General features: G+C 48.3%; 1 protein-coding gene across 4 annotated transcripts in view; it reads right to left on the bottom strand.

The window, feature by feature from the left end:
* The window catches only part of TVP23A (trans-golgi network vesicle protein 23 homolog A), a 30656-nt gene extending 14591 nt beyond the window's left edge, over positions 1–16065 (bottom strand). For 3 of the 4 annotated variants that reach the window (XM_066274891.1, XM_066274889.1, XM_066274890.1), the window contains exons 1-3: positions 15821–16065; positions 15492–15571; positions 14945–15028 (exon numbers count right to left, since the gene is read on the bottom strand). In XM_066274891.1, the coding sequence (XP_066130988.1) occupies positions 14945–15028; positions 15492–15571; positions 15821–15829 (173 nt within the window). In that variant the 5' untranslated portion in view covers positions 15830–16065. The remainder of the gene's footprint in view (positions 1–14944; positions 15029–15491; positions 15572–15820) is intronic. The other variant, XM_066274893.1, reaches the window with a different exon arrangement.
* Between the last annotated feature and the right edge of the window lie 3436 nt (positions 16066–19501).

Raw genomic sequence — 19501 nt, 5'->3', positions numbered from 1 at the left:
GCTTTTTGTTCAAGCCAGATGAGCCCGCACTCAAGCTGGTGACCTCGGGGTCTCGAACCTGGATCCTCCGCATCCCAGTCCGACGCTCTATCCACTGCGCCACCGCTTGGTCAGGCTCTCTCTCTCTCTTATGTGCATGTGCAAGCTCTACAAAAAAAAATGTTTCTGATTGAAGCCCCTGACCAAAGAAAACTCTGTGCAAGTTACCTAAAAATTCTATATGTGATATAATCCAGCAATTGCACTCCTCAGTATTTACCCAAATAAAGTGAAAACTTACGTCTGCACACAGATGTCTAGAACACTTTTATTCATAATTGCCCCAAATAGGAAGCAGCTAAGATGTCCTTCAAGAGGTGAATGGATAAACCATGGTACATCCACACAATAGAATATTATTCAGCAATAAAAAGAAATGAGCTATCAAGGCATGTGAAGACATGGAGGAGCTTTAAACGCGTATGGCCAAGTTAAAGAAGCCAGTCTGAAAAGGCTACATACTGTAAGACTTCACCTATACGGCATTCTGGAAAAGACGAAACTATGGAGACAGTAAAAAAGTCAGTGGTTGGGAGGGGTCCGGGGAGGGAGGGTGTACAGGTGCGGCACAGAGGACTTTTAGGGCAGTGAAACTATTCTGTGTGATACTGTAATGGTAGACACACGTCATTACACATTTGCACAACATAGAGAATGTACAACACCAACAGTGAGCCCTGATGTAAACCAAGGACTTTAGTTAATAATAATAATATACCAGTCCATCAAGTGTAACAAATTATAACACTAATGCAAAATGTTAATAATGAGGGGAAATCTGGGGTAGGTGGAGCTTATGGGAACTTAAACTTATTTTTCTACAAGCCTAAAACCACTCTAAAAAAATGGATACAGGTCAGGGGGAGGGTGCTCTGTTTAGATGATACATAGAGTAAAATCGGGGAAGATAACATCCCATAGGCACACACATCCCCTTTCCCACAAACAGTCTCAGGCAGATTTGATTCAGGAAGCAGAGCTGGGGTGGGGGTGGGGGAGTAGAGGTTGATTTAATCCTAAATTCAGCAGTGATCTAAGCATATTTTTAAAATCTCCCTTTTATCTAACAACTGTTGAAGATGAGTACACTGCACTCTGATTTTTAACTGTCTCCAGCTTGACTTCCCCATCAAACATCCTATACTTCGTGTTCTCCATCAGCTTTCAGGCACTCGGCAAAGCGTTCTGCGCTTCTCTGTGGCCAAGGTCTGAGGCACGATCTGCTCTTTCCTCCTCAGTTCATTCTGCCGCTACAAGAAGAGCACCTGCGATGATCTCTAAAATCTGCTTCAAAATAATTTGGGGGCGGGGACTGGCCTGGACGGGTGAAGACCACACAGGATGGCCATATGCTGACCTCGACTGAGCAACCCGAACACCACCATGTTCGTTGTTCTCCGTACTTTCACGTCAATTTGAATTAAAAAGGAGAAAGATAAAGAAACCATCAGAGGCAGCACCGCTTTGCATTGAGGCAAGATGCCTTTCAGAATAAACCGAGCCTCACGGGTTGATATTCTGGGGGCCATATGTGGTCAAAAAAAAAAAAAAAAATTCAGACCTAAAATTCCCCAACTGAGTAATTGGCCATTACAGTTGGATGCATGAGAAAAATCCCAGAAAGCAGTTCCTTTCTTCTAGGTTTCCCAGTCCCTCTGCGAAGAAAGGGCCACTGCTCTGTGGAGTGCAAATGCCGACCCAGCCTCCCACGCGGGTCCCCGCCTGGACCACGGGCACAGTGCCAGTCACAGCGCCCGGAACCACATTCAAGCCCCATCCTTGCTGTGTACCGCCCTGGAAAAGTTACTGAACTGCTCAGAGCCTCAGTTTACTTATCTGGAAAATGGGAAGGACATTTACCTCAGATGCCTGAGGCTTCCAGGAAATAAAACACCTATGATAACAGACCAGAGGGTGGTTGTTGGCTAATTGTAACTTACTTGTTTGACTCATTAAAAGTCAAAACTTTTGAGAACAGGAGAGAGAGAGAGAAAGCCTCCGCCAGCGCTGCTCTTTTTGGGCATCCTCTGTCAGACATGCTTTACCCCGTGTTTAAAATGAGTCGGGGGCCACTGTTCATTTATTCAGCCCTGACACCCACTGGGGTCAGGTGGCTCTTCTGCTAACGGCACTATGCCACCACGAAGATGTGGGAGGAAGGGGACCGCCTGGGTGAGAGGGAGACAGCCAAGAACAAAGCGGGAAAGGACTGAAGGGTCCTGTGCCTAGAAAAGCAGAGACCCCTACAAGCCCCTCAGAAACCTCATGGGTCCTGGCTGACACAGAGGATGAAGCCCCTGGGTGGAACTTTTCTGCTCTAGGATGCTCCAGAAACAATGTGAGCACCACCGTCCTTCACACTCTGGCTTCTGGCCTCAAATGAGAGCACATCCTGCTCCTGAGCCTGGGACAGGCAGGTTTGGGACTGCTGGGATGTCTGAGTAAATGCTAGTTGCTCAACAGCTTTGATTCAAAGGTCAGCACGATAGAGGTTTGAGAATAGAAGTGAATAAAAGAACAGACTTCCCTTAGTCACCACTGTTTTCCCTCTTGTTTCTGTTCTTTTTTTTTTTTTTAATTTTTTTTTTTTAAATTTTATTTGTTCATTTTATAAAGGAGAGAGATGGAGGGGCGGGGAGAGGCAGAGAGAGGAGGGGGGAGGAGCAGGAAGCATCAACTCCCATATCTGCCTTGACCAGGCAAGCCCAGGGTTTCAAACCAGCGACCTCAGCATTTCCAGGTCGACCACCACAGGTCAGGCTCTTTATTTATTTTTAAAGAGACATCCCAACCCTAGCGGCTGGGTTTGTTCAGCCTGCAAAATGAAAGTGAACCCCCAAGGACAAGTCAGTGTCCCCTGGCCACGTGGTCCAGGCCTCACCTGGTGGAAATTCTCACCTCTGCCTGGACCACCCAGCAGTTCCCACCCAGGCCACACCCTCTTGGGGCTGCTAGAATTGGGATCTGATTTCTTAGCTAACAATCCAGAGTTTAGAAGTGGTGGGGAGCCCCAAAGAACTGAAAGCAGGACTCAGACAAAAACTTGTTTTTAACTACATGTTCAGAGTAGATCCATTCACAACCAGCAAACGAGGGGAAGAGCCCAGATGTCCATCAGCGGATGAGTGGATGAACAAACACCGCAGTCTGTCCTTACCGTGGGACATTACGCATCATAAAAGGAACCACGGACAGATCCTGCTGCAACGTGGATGAGCCCTGAAAACCTCAGGGTAAGTAAAAGCCAAACCCAAAGCACAGATATTGTATGACTCTACTTAGGGAGCTGGAATAGGCAAATTTAGGGACACAGAAAGTGGAATAGAGTAGCAGTTTTACATTATGTGTATTTCAGCACATTTTAAAACAGAGAGAAAAGAAATGGAGGAACAAGAGGTGCGGCCTTCACTGGCTCTTCTTTAGAAAGAAGGTAGTAGAGCAGGGGTGAGGTTGGGGGAATGTATCACTGAGGACCTGTGTGATCTTGGGCAAGTGACTTAACCTGTGTGTGTGTGTCCCAGTTTCCTCATCTGTAAATGGGGTAAGAGTCAGAGGTAGGCAGTGCACAGTGCCAGGGGGTGCCGTCAATCACAGTCATGTTCCCCGGAGTAGTGCAGTGCATGCCACATGGCCGTCATCACCGGTGACAGCGCCGACCACACGGGCTGCAGAGATCTCATCAGAATAATGGTGCATGCATGTAAGAGGGCTTAGGATCCTGCCTGGTGTGCAGCAAGGGTTCAACTAATGCCGGCTAACTAAGGAGGTCATCCCACCGCCCTCCTTTTGTGTAAGGCAGGCTTCACACAGAAATCCCCTGGTCTCTCGTTAAAATGAAGCTTCTAATGCAGGAGGTCTAGGGGGCCCTGAGAGTCTGCATTTTAACGAGCATCCAGGAGATGCCAGTGCTGCTGGGCCAGAGACCACCCTCGGAGTGGCAGGAAGAGAGGAAAGCTGTCACATGCTGTATGAGTCTCCCAGGACAGCAGTAGCAAAGCAACACAAACTAGGTGATTTAAAACAGAAACTTCTCTTTCGCAGTCTGGAGGCCAGACATCCAAATCCCGTGTCAGCAGGTTTGGTTTCTGCCCAGGGCTGTGGGGTACAACGTGTGCCAGGCTCCTCTCCTACCTTCTGATGACAGCTGGTACCCTTGGCATTCCGTGTCTCATGGCCCCATCATTCCAACCTCTGCCTCCATTGTCAAATGCCCTTCATGCATCTGTCTTTTTTATAAAGGCACCAGTCATAACGGATGAGGGGCCCACGCTAGTCTCCAGGGTGATCTCATCTTCACTAAATACATCTGCGAAAACCCTATTCCCAATAAGGTCACATTTCAAGATAGTGGCGGTTGGGACTTCAACATATATTTTCAGGGGAGGATACAAGTCACCCCATTATACCTGCCGTGGGACAAAGAAACCCAAAGAAAATATGTGAGGTAAGAAGGGGACATTTAGAAAATTAACCCAGATATGTACATACCTACAAGGAAATAAACTAAACTATGGGAAACAAATGTTCTTTTCGAACAGATCATTTCTATGGTGTTTCTGCCCACAATCATAACCTGATCTAATCATGAGACACACCAGACAGACTAAAGTTCAGGTACATGCCGCAAAACAGGTGGCCTTACCTCCTCAGAACTGTTTATGTCGTGAAAGAGACAGAGAGGCAAGCTCTAGAATGACTAAATGCTATGGGCGAGCCCAGACTGGATCTTGAACTGGGGAAAAAAGGGCACTGGAATATGAATTATAGATTCGTTTCTCCATTCCAATCACTGGACTCTGCTTATAGAAGAGAATGTCCTGTTCTTACAACACACACTGAAGTACTTCCGGGTAAGGGAGCATGGTATGTGCCACTTCCTCTCAAACACTTCAGAAAAAAATGTACACACACACACACAACAAAGTGTTAACGATTGTTATGTCAGTTCTTTGTACTGTTCTTGCTATTTTCTGGTAAGTCTGACATTATTTCAGAGTAAAAAAGGTTTTCTGAAGTCCTTACAAGGACATTAATTCAAAATATTATTTTCCAACTTAACATATTTTGTTGCTGTATTTTATGACTCTTTCATCGGGGTTTCATTAGCCACCAAAAAACTCCCATCACCCCTAAAGGAGAGGGTTTTGTGACTGCCACGCACGTGTACCTGTTGTTTGCAGGCGAATCTGGTACTCAAAACAATGACAAAGAAAGAAACTGAACCCGTAGTTGAAATTGTCTAAGGACATCCAATTAAATGTGTAATCAGCACATCAATGTCTTTAATTGATTTTCAAAATGTTTTAAGAAACATGTGATTTTAGTAAGTTGAGCTTAAAGCAGCAACACTACACTACTAAGCACCTACTATTTACCATGCACCATGCTAGAACTGGGCCAAATGCAGTGGACAAAATAGACCAAGTCCTGCCCTCACAGACATCCCAGTCTCCGGGCCATTTCAACTACATGTGAAAAGTGTCGTTAATGGTGTAAGAAGAGTCACAGTCAGAATTTCCAACAACTGACATAGCATGGCTCCTGTCCAATCAGTACGAACAGTCATGCAAGGTTCCACCAGCTGTCCATGCTGTTCCAAGCGCCAACCCTTCAGTACGGGAGTAGGGCAGGGCATCTACAAGCTTCTTGGCTATTGACTGAAATTTTAAGAAACCCAAGATGTAGACACAACAGTTGGTCATCAGGGAGATGCAGGAGCTGTGGGGGTCATGAGAAAGGACACCTGGCTCAGAGCAGGGGATGCTTCTTAGCAGTGGTGAGGATCAAGATCTAAAGGATATGGGGGTACTCTGAGGGGCTGATAAAAATGTTCTAGAATTAGATAGTGATGATGGTTGCATAACCTTTTGAATATACTAAAAACTACTGAGTTGTATACTTCAAAGAGGTGGATTTTACGGTATATGAACTATATCTCAATTTAAAACAACTGGTTTTTAAAATAGTTTAAGGGCCTGACCAGCCGGTGGCGCAGTGGATAGAGTGTTGGACTGAGATGCAGAGGACCTAGGTTCGAGATCCCAAGGTCACCGGCTTGAGCGTGGGCTCATCTGGTTTGAGCAATAAAAAGCTCACCAGCTTGGACCCAAGGTCGCTGACTTGAACAAGGATTTACTCGGTCTGCTGAAGGCCCACGGTCAAGGCACATATGAGAGAGCAGTCAATGAACAACTAAAGTGCCACAACGAAAAACTGATGATTGATGCTTCTCATCTCTCTCCATTCCTGTCTGTCTGTCCCTATCTATCCCTCTCTCTGTATCCGTAAAAAAATAATTAATTAAAATTAAAAAAATTTTTAAAAATAAAAATAGTTTAAGGCCCTGGCCGGTTGGCTCAGTGGTAGAGTGTCGGCCCAATGTGTGGAAGTTCAGGGTTCGATTCCCAGTCAGGGCACACAGGAGAAGTGCCCATCAGCTTCTCCACCCTTCCCCCTCTCCTTCCTCTCTATCTCTCTCTTCCCCTCCCGCAGCCAAGGCTCCATTAGAGCAGAGTTGGCCTGGGAGCTGAGGATGGCTCCACGGCCTCTGCCACCGGTGCTAGAATGGCTCCTGTTGCAATGAAGCAATGCCCCAGATGGGCAGAGCATCGCCCCCTGGTGGGCATGCTGGGTGGATCCGGGTCAGGCGCATGCGGAAGTCTCTCTGCCTCCCTGCTTCTCACTTTGGGGAGGGGGGAAATATATATATATATATACACACACACACACACACACACACACATGTTAAGATTTAAAGATGTAAGCAGCAGAGAGCAAAATGTATACAAAGGCTGGGGGAGCCTGACTGGGCAGTGGCGCAGTGGATAGAGCGTGGGACTGGGATGTGGAAGACCCAGGTTCGAGACCCTGAGGTTGCTGGCTTGAGCGAGGGCTCATCTGGTTTGAGCAAAAGCTCACCAGATTGAGCCCAAGGTCGCTAGCTCCAGCAAGGGGTTACTCAGTCTGCTGAAGGCCCGCAGTCAAGGCACATATGAGAAAGCAATCAATGAACAACTAAGGTGTTGCAATGTGCAATGAAAAACTAATAATTGATGCTTCTCATCTCTCTGTTCCTGTCTGTCTGTCCCTGTCTATCCTTCCTCTGACTCTCTCTCTGTCTCTGTAAAAAAAAAAAAAAAAAATTTTTTAAAAAATTAAAAAAAAATAAAAGGACAATCCTAAAAAAAAAAAAAAAAGGCTGGGGGATGAGCAGGAACACAGGGGTCAGGGTAAGGAGCCCCGATGGCCACACACAGCTTGCCCCTGAGGCTGAGCCCTCTGCACAGGCCCCTCCATCACCTGGCAGCAGCTTCCAGGGGTCTGGGGGGAAACCCACAGCATCAGAGAGGAATTCCAACTCAGAGCCTCTCGCACCCCTGGAAAGAGTAGAAATGCTATCAATGGGGGAATATTTACTCCCCACTGTCCTCAAGAGGTGAGTGTGGGGGGGTGCAAACTCAGGTGCTTACGGGGCCAAGCTGGGCTGGTCAATCCATCGGCGGAGTGGGTGAGGCTGGGCTCGTGCAGAGGGGGCAGGTCCCACAACTCAACTCAGCCCACCCTTCCAACTCGAATGGCTTCTCAAAAGAAATCAGCAATCCAGATTTTTTTTTAAAATGATTTCATTGCATACCACTAAGTAAAAAAAGCCGGTCTGAAAAGAATATATTTATACAATATATGACATTCTGGAAAAGGCAAAACTATGGACACAGTGGATCAGTGGTGGCCAGGGATTACGAAGGGGGGAGGCAGAGAACAGGGGAGCACAGAGGATTTGGGGGGCAGTGAAAATAACTCTATATGATACTGTAATGCTGGATACATATCATTGTGTTTGTCCAAACTCATAGAATGTACAACACCAAGAGTGAACCCTAACGTCAACTATGGACTTTGGGGGATTATGATATGCTAATGTAGGGCCATCACTTGTACCAAGTGTCTCATCGTGGGAATGTGGATAACGGGGGAGGCTGGGTACGTGAGAGGGGCAGGGAGGTACCTGGGAAATCTCTGTACCTTCTCTTTAATTCTTCTGCAAAGCCAAAAACTACTTAAAAAGGAAATTTAAAAAATAAAATACAACAAAATTTTATTGAGGTGAAATTCACATCACATAAAAGTAACCATTTTAACTTTTTAAGATTTTATTTATTGATTTTGAGAGAGAGATAGAAAGTGGGGAAGGAACAGGAAGCATCAGCTCATAGTAGTAGTTGCTTCTTGCACGTGCCTTGACCAGGCAAGCCTGTGGCTTCGAACCAGCGACCCCGGCATTCCAGGTCAACACTCCACCTACTGTGCCTCCACAGATCAGGCAATATTAACCTCTTTTTTCAGATTTTATTTGTTGATGTTAGAGAGAGGAGAGAGAGAGAGAGAAAGGGGGAGGGGCAGAAAGCATCAACTCATAGTAGTTGCTTCTTGCCTGTACCTTGACCGGGCAAGCCCAGGGTCTCGAACCTGCGACCCTAGCGTTCCCGGTCAATGCTCCACCCACTGCACCACCACAGGCCAGCAAATTAACCATTTCAAAGTAAACAATTCAGTGGCATTTAGTACTTCACAATGTTGTTCCAAAACATTTCCATCAGTCCAAAGTAAAACCCCACACACATCAAGCAGTTTCTCCCCATTTTCCTTCCCCACAGCCTTTGGCGACCACCACTCTGCCTCCTGTCTCTGTGGTGAGTCAGCTTTCTAATGTAACCCATTCTTATTTTTAGATTTAAATTCACATTCATTTAAAATACCTCCCTGATCATCAACATGTTCCCAAGGTCACTGGCTTGAAGCCCAAGGTGTCTGGTTTGAGCCTAATGTCAATGGCTTGAGCATGGAGTCACTTGCTTGGCTAGAGCCCCCGAGTCAAGTACATATGGGAAATAATCAATGAACAACTAAAGTGCTGCAACTAGGAGTTGATGCTTCTTACCTCTCTCCCTTCCTCTCTCTCTCTCTCTCTCTCTCTCTCTCTCTCTCTACAAATAATAAATAATAATAATACAATAAAATACCTCCCTGGACTAAGAGAGTATATCTGAGGCTCGGAGTTAGTCAGATGGCTGTCCTTTTGCAGTTTCTATTTGCAGTATTTTAAAATTTAGGGGAGAGAGACCTCTGTATTGAGGATCCACTAATATGATTTGCGGCTGTTTGTGAGTCATTCTGGAAGCCTCCATACTCCTGTGATGAGTGAGGAGTGCCACTGGCCATGGAATACCCAAGGCTGAGCCCCTGTGAGCATTTCCTTAGAGCTTTGCCCCTGGATTCCAACCTGTATGTATTAAGTTGGATTTTACTAAGGAAATGTCATTGGCATCCCTTGCCAGAATACATACCCAAGCCTTTTATCAACACCTACCCCCACCCCAATGAAAGTGAAACACACACACACACACACACACACACACACCGGTGTCAGCATTCATTACTTATCCAGAAATAGACAACCCAGAAAAATATTCCAAGTCCCTGGGAGCCCAGCAGAATCACCCGGCAGCCTTTCACACTCATCTCAATGCCGAGTCAGCCTCTTTCAGACAGAGAACCTGAAGTGTGGGCCCTTCTTTTGTTGGAGTTCCCTGAGGATGCTGCTGATGTTGAGATCTCCTGCAAATGCAGACCCTGAGACCTGCATCTGGGAACCCCTGCCTTCCACCATCTCTCTCCAATCTCAGAAGTCCCAGACCTGCAGCTGGCAGAATTTGGACAAACATCAATATGAACCAAGTTTCCATATGCATCCCTGGAATCCAGCCAGCCCAGTCCACCAGCATCTTTCACCCATCCCTGGCCTCTGAACAGACCTCACTGCTTCCTTTCTTGCCCTATGACACACACGGCAGTCACAGGCAGTTTTCTCAAGGGTCAACCAGAGCATGCCAGTCCTCTGCTCATCTACAAAGAATGCCCATAAAAGCAGACAAAAATCCCACTGGAATCTTCAAAGCCCTGGCCTGGTTTCAACAATCTCTAGAATACACCTCACCTCAGGGCCTTTGCACATGCTATTTTGTCTGCTAGAACTCCCTCCTGTGAATGTTTCCCATGCCTGGCTCCTCTTTCACTTTTGGGGTTCAGCCCAAATGCACCTCCTCAGCCTTCCACACAGCCTTCCTCCGTGACCTAAAGAACCCCCTGGCCCTGGCCCCCTTTTTCTCACACTCCTCTTCGTAGCACTTACCACTCTGATGTTACTTTGTTGAGATATTTGCTTGTATATTCACTATCTTCCTCCTAATTAAAATGTCAGCTCCAGGAGGGTAGGGACCCCTGTGTCCCCTAGAACAGTGTTTGGCACACCAAGGTCCTTGAACATTTTTGTTGATATAATGAATAAATGAGTGAGCAAAAGAATAAACCAGTGGTTCTCAAGAAGGAGTTGATTTGAGGCCTCTCCAGCAATGTCGGGAAACACTTTTGGTTCTCACAACTGGGGGGGCTGCCACTTACATTTAGCGGACAGAGGCCAGGGGTGCTGCTACACATCCTACAGTGCACAAGACGGCCCTTGCACCAAAGGATGTGCAGCCCCAAATGTCAGTAGCACCAACCCTGGAATAAGTGAATGAGTTAAATCCTCCAGGTCTACACAGTCAAGCTGTCCAATATCAAACATCCAGGAACCTGAGCACCATTCCCTTCTGGACACCAACTTCCTTGATTACATGGTTCACAGTTCAGCAGAAATCTCCCTTCAGTGATTGGATCATTGAGACAGCTTATGCAATCAATTTCATTTTAACAAGAAATACAGATTAAGAGGAAGTTAAGCTACTGTAGATGTAAGGAGTTAATTTCAAAATATGTAATTCTGTGCCTTAATCAAAGAGAACTGAAATTTGTCTAGTTCCCTGATTCTGTGGGTTATTTTCCTTGGTAATCATAGCCCTTCCTTAAACTTAAACAATCAGCTCTTGGTGAGACCTGCTTATGTGTCATATTTCTATATTTTTAAAATAGATTTTAGAGTGGGAAGGGGCAGGATGACTTGTTCCCCAAAGTCACTGGGAACAGGGCAAGGGGTCCTCACATACTGAGGCAAAGAGACTTCCTGGAATAACACAAAGAAAAACAAAAATTCTTTTCTTCTTTGGTGTGTTGGAGCACGATGTCCGTGTGGGTCTGTGTGTGTGTGTGTGTGTGTGTGTGTGTGTGTGTGTGTGTTGCAATTAGAGATAGATGTGCTTGTGCTGAATCCTGAAAATAATGGGCAGCCACCAAGGCAACGTCTGTACCATCGCCTGCCCCCTCTCCTGCCTTGCCCCCCACACCGCCAGCTTCCCTGGGTCAGTGTCAAACACAGACCTGTCTGGAATACTCTGAGTTCCTTCAAATGCAAATTTAATTTATCCAAATCCACACCCAAGAGAGCCAGAGAATAATCTAAGCCAGGGTTCTCCACCAGGGGCAACTGTGCCCCTAGGGGACATCTGGCCACATCTGGAGTCATAGCTGGGGAAGGTAGGGGAGCCCTGTTACTGGCATCTAAGGAACAGAGCCCAGGGATGCCACTAAAGTCCTACAGGACAGCTCCGCAAGAGAGAATTATCCAGCCCCAAATGTCAAGTGCCAGGGCTGAGAAAGCCTACTCTAAATGGGGGGTAGGGGGGTAGGGGAACTTAAGACCGAAGCCCTGGAAATGCTGTTCCCACGCAGAGCTCGCCCCTGAGTGTCAGCACAGTGTAATATAAGATGCGGACTCTGGAGCCAAACTCCCCCACAACCAATGAATAGCTGTTGACGTTCGCCAAGTCAAGCAACTCTTTTTTCCTTCCATTTCTTTCATCTGGAAACTGATAAAAATCATAGTAGCTACTTCATAGGTTTGTGTAATACAGATGAAATGAAGTATTATAAGTAAAACACCTAGAACAGTGCCTGCATAGAGTAGTAAGGCCAGCAAAGTGTTTGCGATCACTGTTTTCATTCACTGTGACTTCCCCTAAAGCACAGACAACAATTTCATCTGCAGCTCATTTTGAGGAACAGCTCTGGTATCCAACATGGGAAATAAACAACAGTGAGAGGCTACATGAAAGACAAAATGTTGCTCTACTTGGCAGGCTAGGAGGGAACTGCAAGGGTAGTTTTGCTTTCCTGTGTGTTTTGCTTTGGGACCTGGTCCCCACCGAAATGTGACCCCCTGTGGAACTCTGCTCATCTGATGTCCCTGGGCTAAATGAGGACCAACCACAAACACTGACCAGACGCCGCCAACAAACCAGCCCTGACGTTTGAGACCCAAATCAGGTCCAAGACCTCCATCAGAGGCCAGAGATCATCCTGCTTTGGGTGAGAGTCCACTGAAACCCATGACCTCTGTGTCCCAATGAATTCTGCGAAACCAGTGCCTTGAAAACACAAACATAATTTTCCACAGGAGGGACAACAGTGCGACATCCTGTTCCAACTGAGGACATGTCTCCAACCCAGTCCTGCCCACAGCGATAGGACCCAGAAGTCCCACTTATGGTCAGATAACAGGTGCCACTTACGAAGCCCACAGGAGGTATCAGGGCTCCCGTAGTCTGTCTTGTTACACACATTTGTCCCTTGACTTCATCCTCTTTACACAGCCCTGTGATGGAACTGACATCACCCCCACTTTACAAATGAGAAAACAGAGGACCCGGAAGGTGCTCTGGTTTGTTCTAGGTCACTGTGAATAAAGGGTTAACACCAGGCTTGCCTGGGAGCGACCTGGGCAGAACAGCCGCTGGGCTGGAGGAACCAGGAACCGTGAGCTGGTGGGCAGGCTGTGATGTCAGTGAACAGCATCATAGAAAGGTTTGCAGGAAACAGAGGCTGATGCCTCTAGGCTTCAAGGTGACTCACAGCACTCTGGCTTCTGCCTCTGGCAGCCCAACATGGCCCATGTAGGTGACAGAACACCAGGAACAAGTGTGGGGTAGTGGCTGGGCCTCCCAGTGAGGTGAAAATGCTGGGTCACTGCCCTGTATCCTTCTTTAGTGAGAGCCAAGGCAGACTCTGGTCATGTCACTGCCCTGCATAAAGTCCAACTCTAGAACAGCACTGTCCAATATGGCAGCCACACGTGGCTGTTAAAATTTAAATTAAACTTCCAAATGTCTGTCCCTCGGTCACACTAGCCACGTAGCAAGTGCTTGGCAGCCACATTAGACAGCACAGATATAGTACATTCCTGTCCTCACAGAAAGTTCTAGCAGACAACCACCTCCTCAACTTTGCTTATAAGCTCTTCCGGGTGTGGCCCCAGTCTGCCCAGACTACTCCCCAGTGAGCCACTCTCAACTCCCTAAACTCCTCTTCCCTCTAAGCCAGCGGTTCTCAACCTAAAATATTTCCGATGGCTTTAGGCGACCCCTGTGTTTTGGTCATTCAACCCCCGCCGGGGTCACGACCCACAGTTTGAGAACCACTGCTCTAAGCCTTCGCATGCGACACCCTGTCCCCCTGCCCTGCTTAGCTAACTCCTACCCATCCCTCAGGTCTCCGCTCAGCTGTCACTTCTTCCCTTGACCAGGACAGGTGCCCAAGCATGACAACACTGTGTTGTAGCAGCCATGGGCACATCTACACCCTATACCCTCACAGCAATGGTTTTCAAGTGGGGGGCTAGTGTGCCTCCCGGGGGATACTCGGCAGTGTCTGAGACATTACTGGTGGGTGCTACTGGCAGCTGGTGAGCAGAGGCCAGGGTGCTGCTAAACATCCTACAGTGCACAGGACAGCCCGCAGCAAGAAGTGCCTGGCCCAGGATGTCGGCAGTGTCGAGGCTGACCATCTCTGCTCCTGACTGGGGAACTCCGTAACAGCAAGGGCTGGGGGGTGTCCTTATACCACATATCCCGGCCACCAGCCCAGAGTCAGGCATGCAGGAGGTGCTCAACAGAGACTGAGCATACAGTGACTTTAGATGTTGTATAAGGTTCCTTCCCCATGATCCCAGTTCTTTTACAATGTTTTTCCTTAAAGACAATCACTGATCATTATGGTAGGCTGAATGATGACACCCCCCCAAAAAAAAATAAATATGCAGGTCCTAATCCGTGGAACCTAAGAATGTTACCACATATGGCAAAAGGGACTTTGCAGATATGATTAAAGATCTTGAGATGGGGAGTTATCCCAGATCATCTGCTGGGCCTCAAATGTAACCACAAGTTACCCTATCAAAGGAAGGCCGAGGGAGATTTAACACAGAGAAAAAGGCAACATGAAAATGGAGCAGAGCCCTAGCCCCTTAGCTCAGTTGGTTAGAGAATCATTTTGATAAGCCAAGGTTGAAGGTTCAATCCCCGGTCAGGGCACACACAAGAATCAACAAATGAATGCATAAATAAGTGGAACGACAATTTGATGTTTCTCTCTCTCTCTCTCTCTCTCTCTCTTTCTCTCTCTCCTATCCTCTCTCTCTCAAATCAATAAATTAAAATTTTTAAAAAGAAAGAAAGAAAATGGAGCAGAGAAAGATTCTAAGATGCTGGCCTTGAGGATGACGGAAGGGGTCCCAGGCCAGCAGCCACTACAATCTGTTAAAGACAAAGAGCTGAGGCCTCCAGGAGTGTGGTATGCTGACACACCTTGGTTTCAGCCCAGTGCAACCTATCTGCCTGGCCTCCAGAATTGTGAGAGAATAGATTTCTGTTGTCACAAGCCAACAAGTTTATGGTAATTTGCTACTGTGGCCCTAGGGAACTAACGCGGACCTATTCCACTTCGAGGTTTACTGGATTTGGATCAGACAATTTAAGAGGAATGGCGTGTAGGTGCCAGACCCGTGTACCTGCTGGCTGTGATGGCTGGAAGGAGAGATGGGGCAGAAGCAGGTGAGTGAGGGTAGCTGAGCTATGGACGTTACTAGATGTGGCAGCTGCCTGGGTCATCAGGACTCATGTTATGGGTCACCTTTCACCTTAGTTCTGCAGCTTTCTGTGATGCTGAAGGTCTCAGGCAGGCAAGTGATTTGACCCAGGACACTATGTTTGTCTGGATGGAACTGAAGCAGAGATTAGAATAAAAATTCAAGCACTCATCCACCTCTCCAGCCTCCTGCCAATCCATTTCTTCTCTCCCACCACCCCCCAGACACAGAGGATTTTCTCTGACCTTCCAACATGGCCTTAGGGTCTTTGCGCCTATTCTTCCTTCCACGTGGAACTCTTCCTCCGGTGTCTCCCAGGACTGGCTGCTTCTCATCATTCAGGTCACAGCTCAAACATCACCTCTTCAGAGATGCCCTCCCTGACTGCACCAAGGCAAGTAGCCACCCCCCTACCGCCCCACCCCCCACCCCCTATTGCAGGCTATAGGAGGGCAGGGACTTTGTCTGATCTATCCAGTGTGTGTCCCTAGCCCATGTCTGACACACACTCGGTGCTCAATACATTCTGAATGAATGAATGTGAATAAGTGAACTTGCAGCTTTGGGGGGTGCTTGCTCAAAGCCAGTCAGAACAGACCTGATCTTGGCTTTCTGAAAGGCCAGCTCCTCTTCGTTGCCAAAATCCAAGGACACATCCTCAGTATCGTCCACAAGGGCCTTGAATGGGGGGGGGGGGGGGGGGCACCAAAGGTAAGTGACAGACCCACCCCACCCTCCCTGCAGGCGAGGCCCCTCCCCTGCGTCTGTGACTCGAGGCCTTCTGCACCCTCAAGCACAATTAGGATCTAGCCCGGGCCCAGCCCAGGACTCGCACGTCCCTCCCCCTCTCCGTTTCTCCTAGCGCAGCCGCAGGCTCCTCCCACCCTCACCACCATTCTTCCACGCCCAGCATCCCCACGGCCTTACCTGCTTCATCCTCCCTAGAGCCCACCTGGAGCCCAGCCCCCAGGCTCCGGCTCCACCTCTCGCCGCGAAGGAGCTTGTCCTGCAGGACCCTGGAGGCAGACCTGCCGGGGTCAGAGCCTGCAGCCCGTAGTGCCGCCTCCGCGCAGGTCTCCTGTGGGGCGGGGCACGCGGGTCCCAGAGCGCAGTCGCCGCAGTCGCGGGCTGGGGAGGTGGGCTCCACCACCCGGGAGGGGGCGGGGCCTGCAGCGTCCCTGGGCCCGGGGGTTCATTGGGGACCCCGCTTAGGAGAGAATGCAGGTTGTCAAAGTAGAGGGATGGAAGAAGGCACAGAGTGGTGGCAGGAAGGGGACGATTTGGGCTCAGCGGGGGACTTGAGGACCGTGAACAGTGATCCTGGGAGGAACACAGGGAGTGAATCAGTCATTGAGGTGGATGTTCCATAAATGTCGAATGAGCCAGCGAGCCTGTGTATGAATGAATGATGAATGAGTGAGCGAGTGAATGAATGAATGAGTGAGTGAATGAGCGAGTGAATGAATGAATGAGTGAGTGAATGAGTGTCAGTGTTGAGCAGCCTCATTCTGGGTTTGGAGAAGGTCAGTCAGTGTTTCCCAAACAGTCTAATGATTCCAAGAATTTCCCAAGGCCCTTATTAGAAGCACATTCCCAGGCCTGGCCCTGGAGATTCAGAAGCCCGGAGTAGGGCCTGAAATCTGCCTCTTAACAGGTAGCTCTGCTGCAGCCTCAGCTGGGGAATCTCTGCTGACCACAGTGACAGCTGCCTGCATCCAGGTGCCGCACACATATTGATCACAAAATAACAATTACTGGCAGTAACGGTAGTGTTTCTAGAGGGAAAGGCCTTCCCAGGGGTCTCCCAGGGGAGAAGGCTTCCCACCTAAAAATCTTTCCTGGCTCAGGGACAAGGTCACTTCCCCTCCTTTCTGCTCTCTCCTGGCCCCCAACCCAGTGTCAGAGGGCTGAGCGTCTAGATGTCACGGCCTCTTGCCTTTCTGCCACAGGCAATAGGAGCCTGTCCCCCATCCCCGGTGTCCACAAGCTTCCGACATAACCACTGCTGGTCCCCACAGGGGTGACTGGCCTGGGATGTGCCCAGGAGCAGGAAGGGGGGGAAGCAGCGCTGCACAGAGCTGCCTAAGTTCCGGTCCCTGGGTGGGTTTCCCCTCATTCCCTGAACTGACCCCACCGAAGGCCTGCCAGGTACGTGGGGAGGAGGGTGTTTTCTCCTGCAGACAGAATGTCATCTTTAGGGGCCAGGGGGTCAGGGTGAGGCCTAGATGCTGTATTTTTAACAAGCTCTCAGGCGATATTGAGGCTACTGACCTCTAACACCCTTTGAACTGTAAGGATCTAAAGTTTCCCCTGGTGGGCACACTGTGGCTCGTGAGCCACATGCGGCTCTTGGAGCCTTTGAGTGTGGCTCTTCCACAAAATACCACGTGCGGGCGCGACCTCAATAAGCAATGTACCTACCTATATAGTTTAAGTTTTAAAATTTTCGCTCTTGCCTGATCTGTGGTAGCACAGTGGATAAAGCGTCGACCTGGAAGTGCTGAAGTCGCCGGTTTGAAACCCTGGGCTTGCCTGGTCAAGGCACATATGGGAGTTGATGCTTCCAGCTCCTCCCCCACTTCTCTCTCTGTGTCTCTCCTCTCTCTCTCTCTCTGTCTCTCTCTCTGTCTCTCCCTCTCCTCTCTAAAATGAATAAATTAAAAAATTTAAAAAAAATAAATAAATAAAATTTTGGCTCTTGCCTGACCAGGCGGTGGCACAGTGGATAGAGCATTGGACTGGGATGCGGAGGACCCAGGTTCGAGACTCCAAGGTCGCCAGCTTGAGCGCAGGCTCATCTGCTTTGAGAAAAAAAAAAGCTCACCAGATTGGACCCAAGGTCTCTGGCTTGAGCAACGGGTTACTAGGCCTGCTATAGCCCCTGGTCAAGGCACATATGAGAAAGCAATAAGTGAACAACTAAAGTGCCACAATGAAAAACTGATGATTGATGCCTCTCATCTCTCTGCATTCCTGTCTGTCTGTCCCTCTCTTTCCCTCTCTCTAACTCTCTCTTTGTCTCTGTAAAAAACAAAAATAAATTTAAAAAATGTAGCTCACAAAAGAAATTTCAATCGTTGTACTGTTGATATTTGGCTCTGTTGACTAGTTTGCTGACCACTGATAAACCATCAAAGCTGGTTTCCTAGAAAGGCCTGTTGGCTCTTCCAGCCCAAAGCCGGCTCCAGGCACACAAAAGAGTGTCACACTGCACACAGAGGCCCTGGGCCCTGGCTGCCTGGGAGGGGATGGAGGAAGTCAGGTGGAAGTAAGAAGCCGTTACAAAACATTTAGGGGCTTTTCCTCCTATGCTGAGAATCACCAGCTGTTGGCATCTGTTAAATTGGGGCTCAGAGAGTCCCCAAAGGGTTGAGGAGGTAGGAAAGTCCCCTTGGAAGCCCCATTTGGGGACAAACTGTCATTGTCAGCCATTGGGTAGGGGTTGCCTCGAGAAACAGCCACAGCTCCCGGCATGTGGAGGTCACTCCACAAACACAGGGTCATACCATTCTCTTCAACACTCAACCTGCCCTCATGGGAGCATGGGCTGAGGATGCAGATGGCAGGGCAGAACTGGGAGATCCAGTCTTCCCTCCCCCGGGAGAAAGCACCCTCCCTGCACACTCACCCGGATGGCCCTCTATGGCATCTCTGCAGACTCGGGTGTGAGCAGAGAGCCCAAGGGTTCTGCAGGGAATTCATCATTGACTCTAAAACAGGTTACAGTGGATTCACCTGAAGCTGCTGGTGAAAAGGCAGATCCGGGGACCCACTCCAGGCTTCTGAATCACCAGGACCAGGGCCTGGGAATCTGCTTTTAACAAAGGTTCTGGGGGATTCTTGGGATCAGAGACTTGTAGGAAACACTGAGCTTCTCCCCTCACACTGGTACAAACTGAATGTGGCCACTGGAATCCTAACATGAGCCACCTTCTGCTGGCCTTGGCCCAGTAAGGGGTTGGGGGAGCAGAGCTATGAGGAGCAGCCCCATCTCTGATCCCTAGCCCTGGAGAAAGAGCAACTCGGGGAAGGTGCTCCAGGCTTAGGCAGCCAATGGCCTCTGGATGGCCCTTGAAGGTCAACATCTGTGGATGTGTGTGAGTGGCCCTGTGACAGAAGGGCATCCTGTCCAGGGTGGGTCCCTCCTTAGGCCCTGAGCTTTTGAGATAAATTCTGTTTTCAACACCCCCCACAACCCTGAAGTGGAATAAGCATGTTGGAAAATCATGATCTTTTTTATTAATCTTTCATTAGTTTATATATAGTACACATTGATTTTAGTATTTAATATTAGAAATGTTTAGGGGTCTTAATTTAGAAGTTTGGTATTTTTGTGATCAGAAATCTACCATAGGAACTTCACTCTGTTTTCTATTAGTTAACCTATGGGAAAATCGATTTCATAATACATTGTTTCGCTTCAAGTCACAGTTTCCAAGAACCCATCCAAGATGTTAAGTGAGGACTGAATGTAATTCACATACCATAAAATTTACCCCTTTATAGTAAAACATGCAGGGGCTTTTACTATAGTTACAATGTTGTGCAATCATCACCACTATCTAATTCCAGAAATTTTTCATCACCCTAAAAAGGAACTCTGTACTA

Source organism: Saccopteryx bilineata, chromosome 4 (assembly GCF_036850765.1).
Source record: "Saccopteryx bilineata isolate mSacBil1 chromosome 4, mSacBil1_pri_phased_curated, whole genome shotgun sequence".
Taxonomy (NCBI): Eukaryota; Metazoa; Chordata; class Mammalia; order Chiroptera; family Emballonuridae; genus Saccopteryx; species Saccopteryx bilineata.
This window is presented reverse-complemented; position numbering and strand designations above follow the sequence as displayed.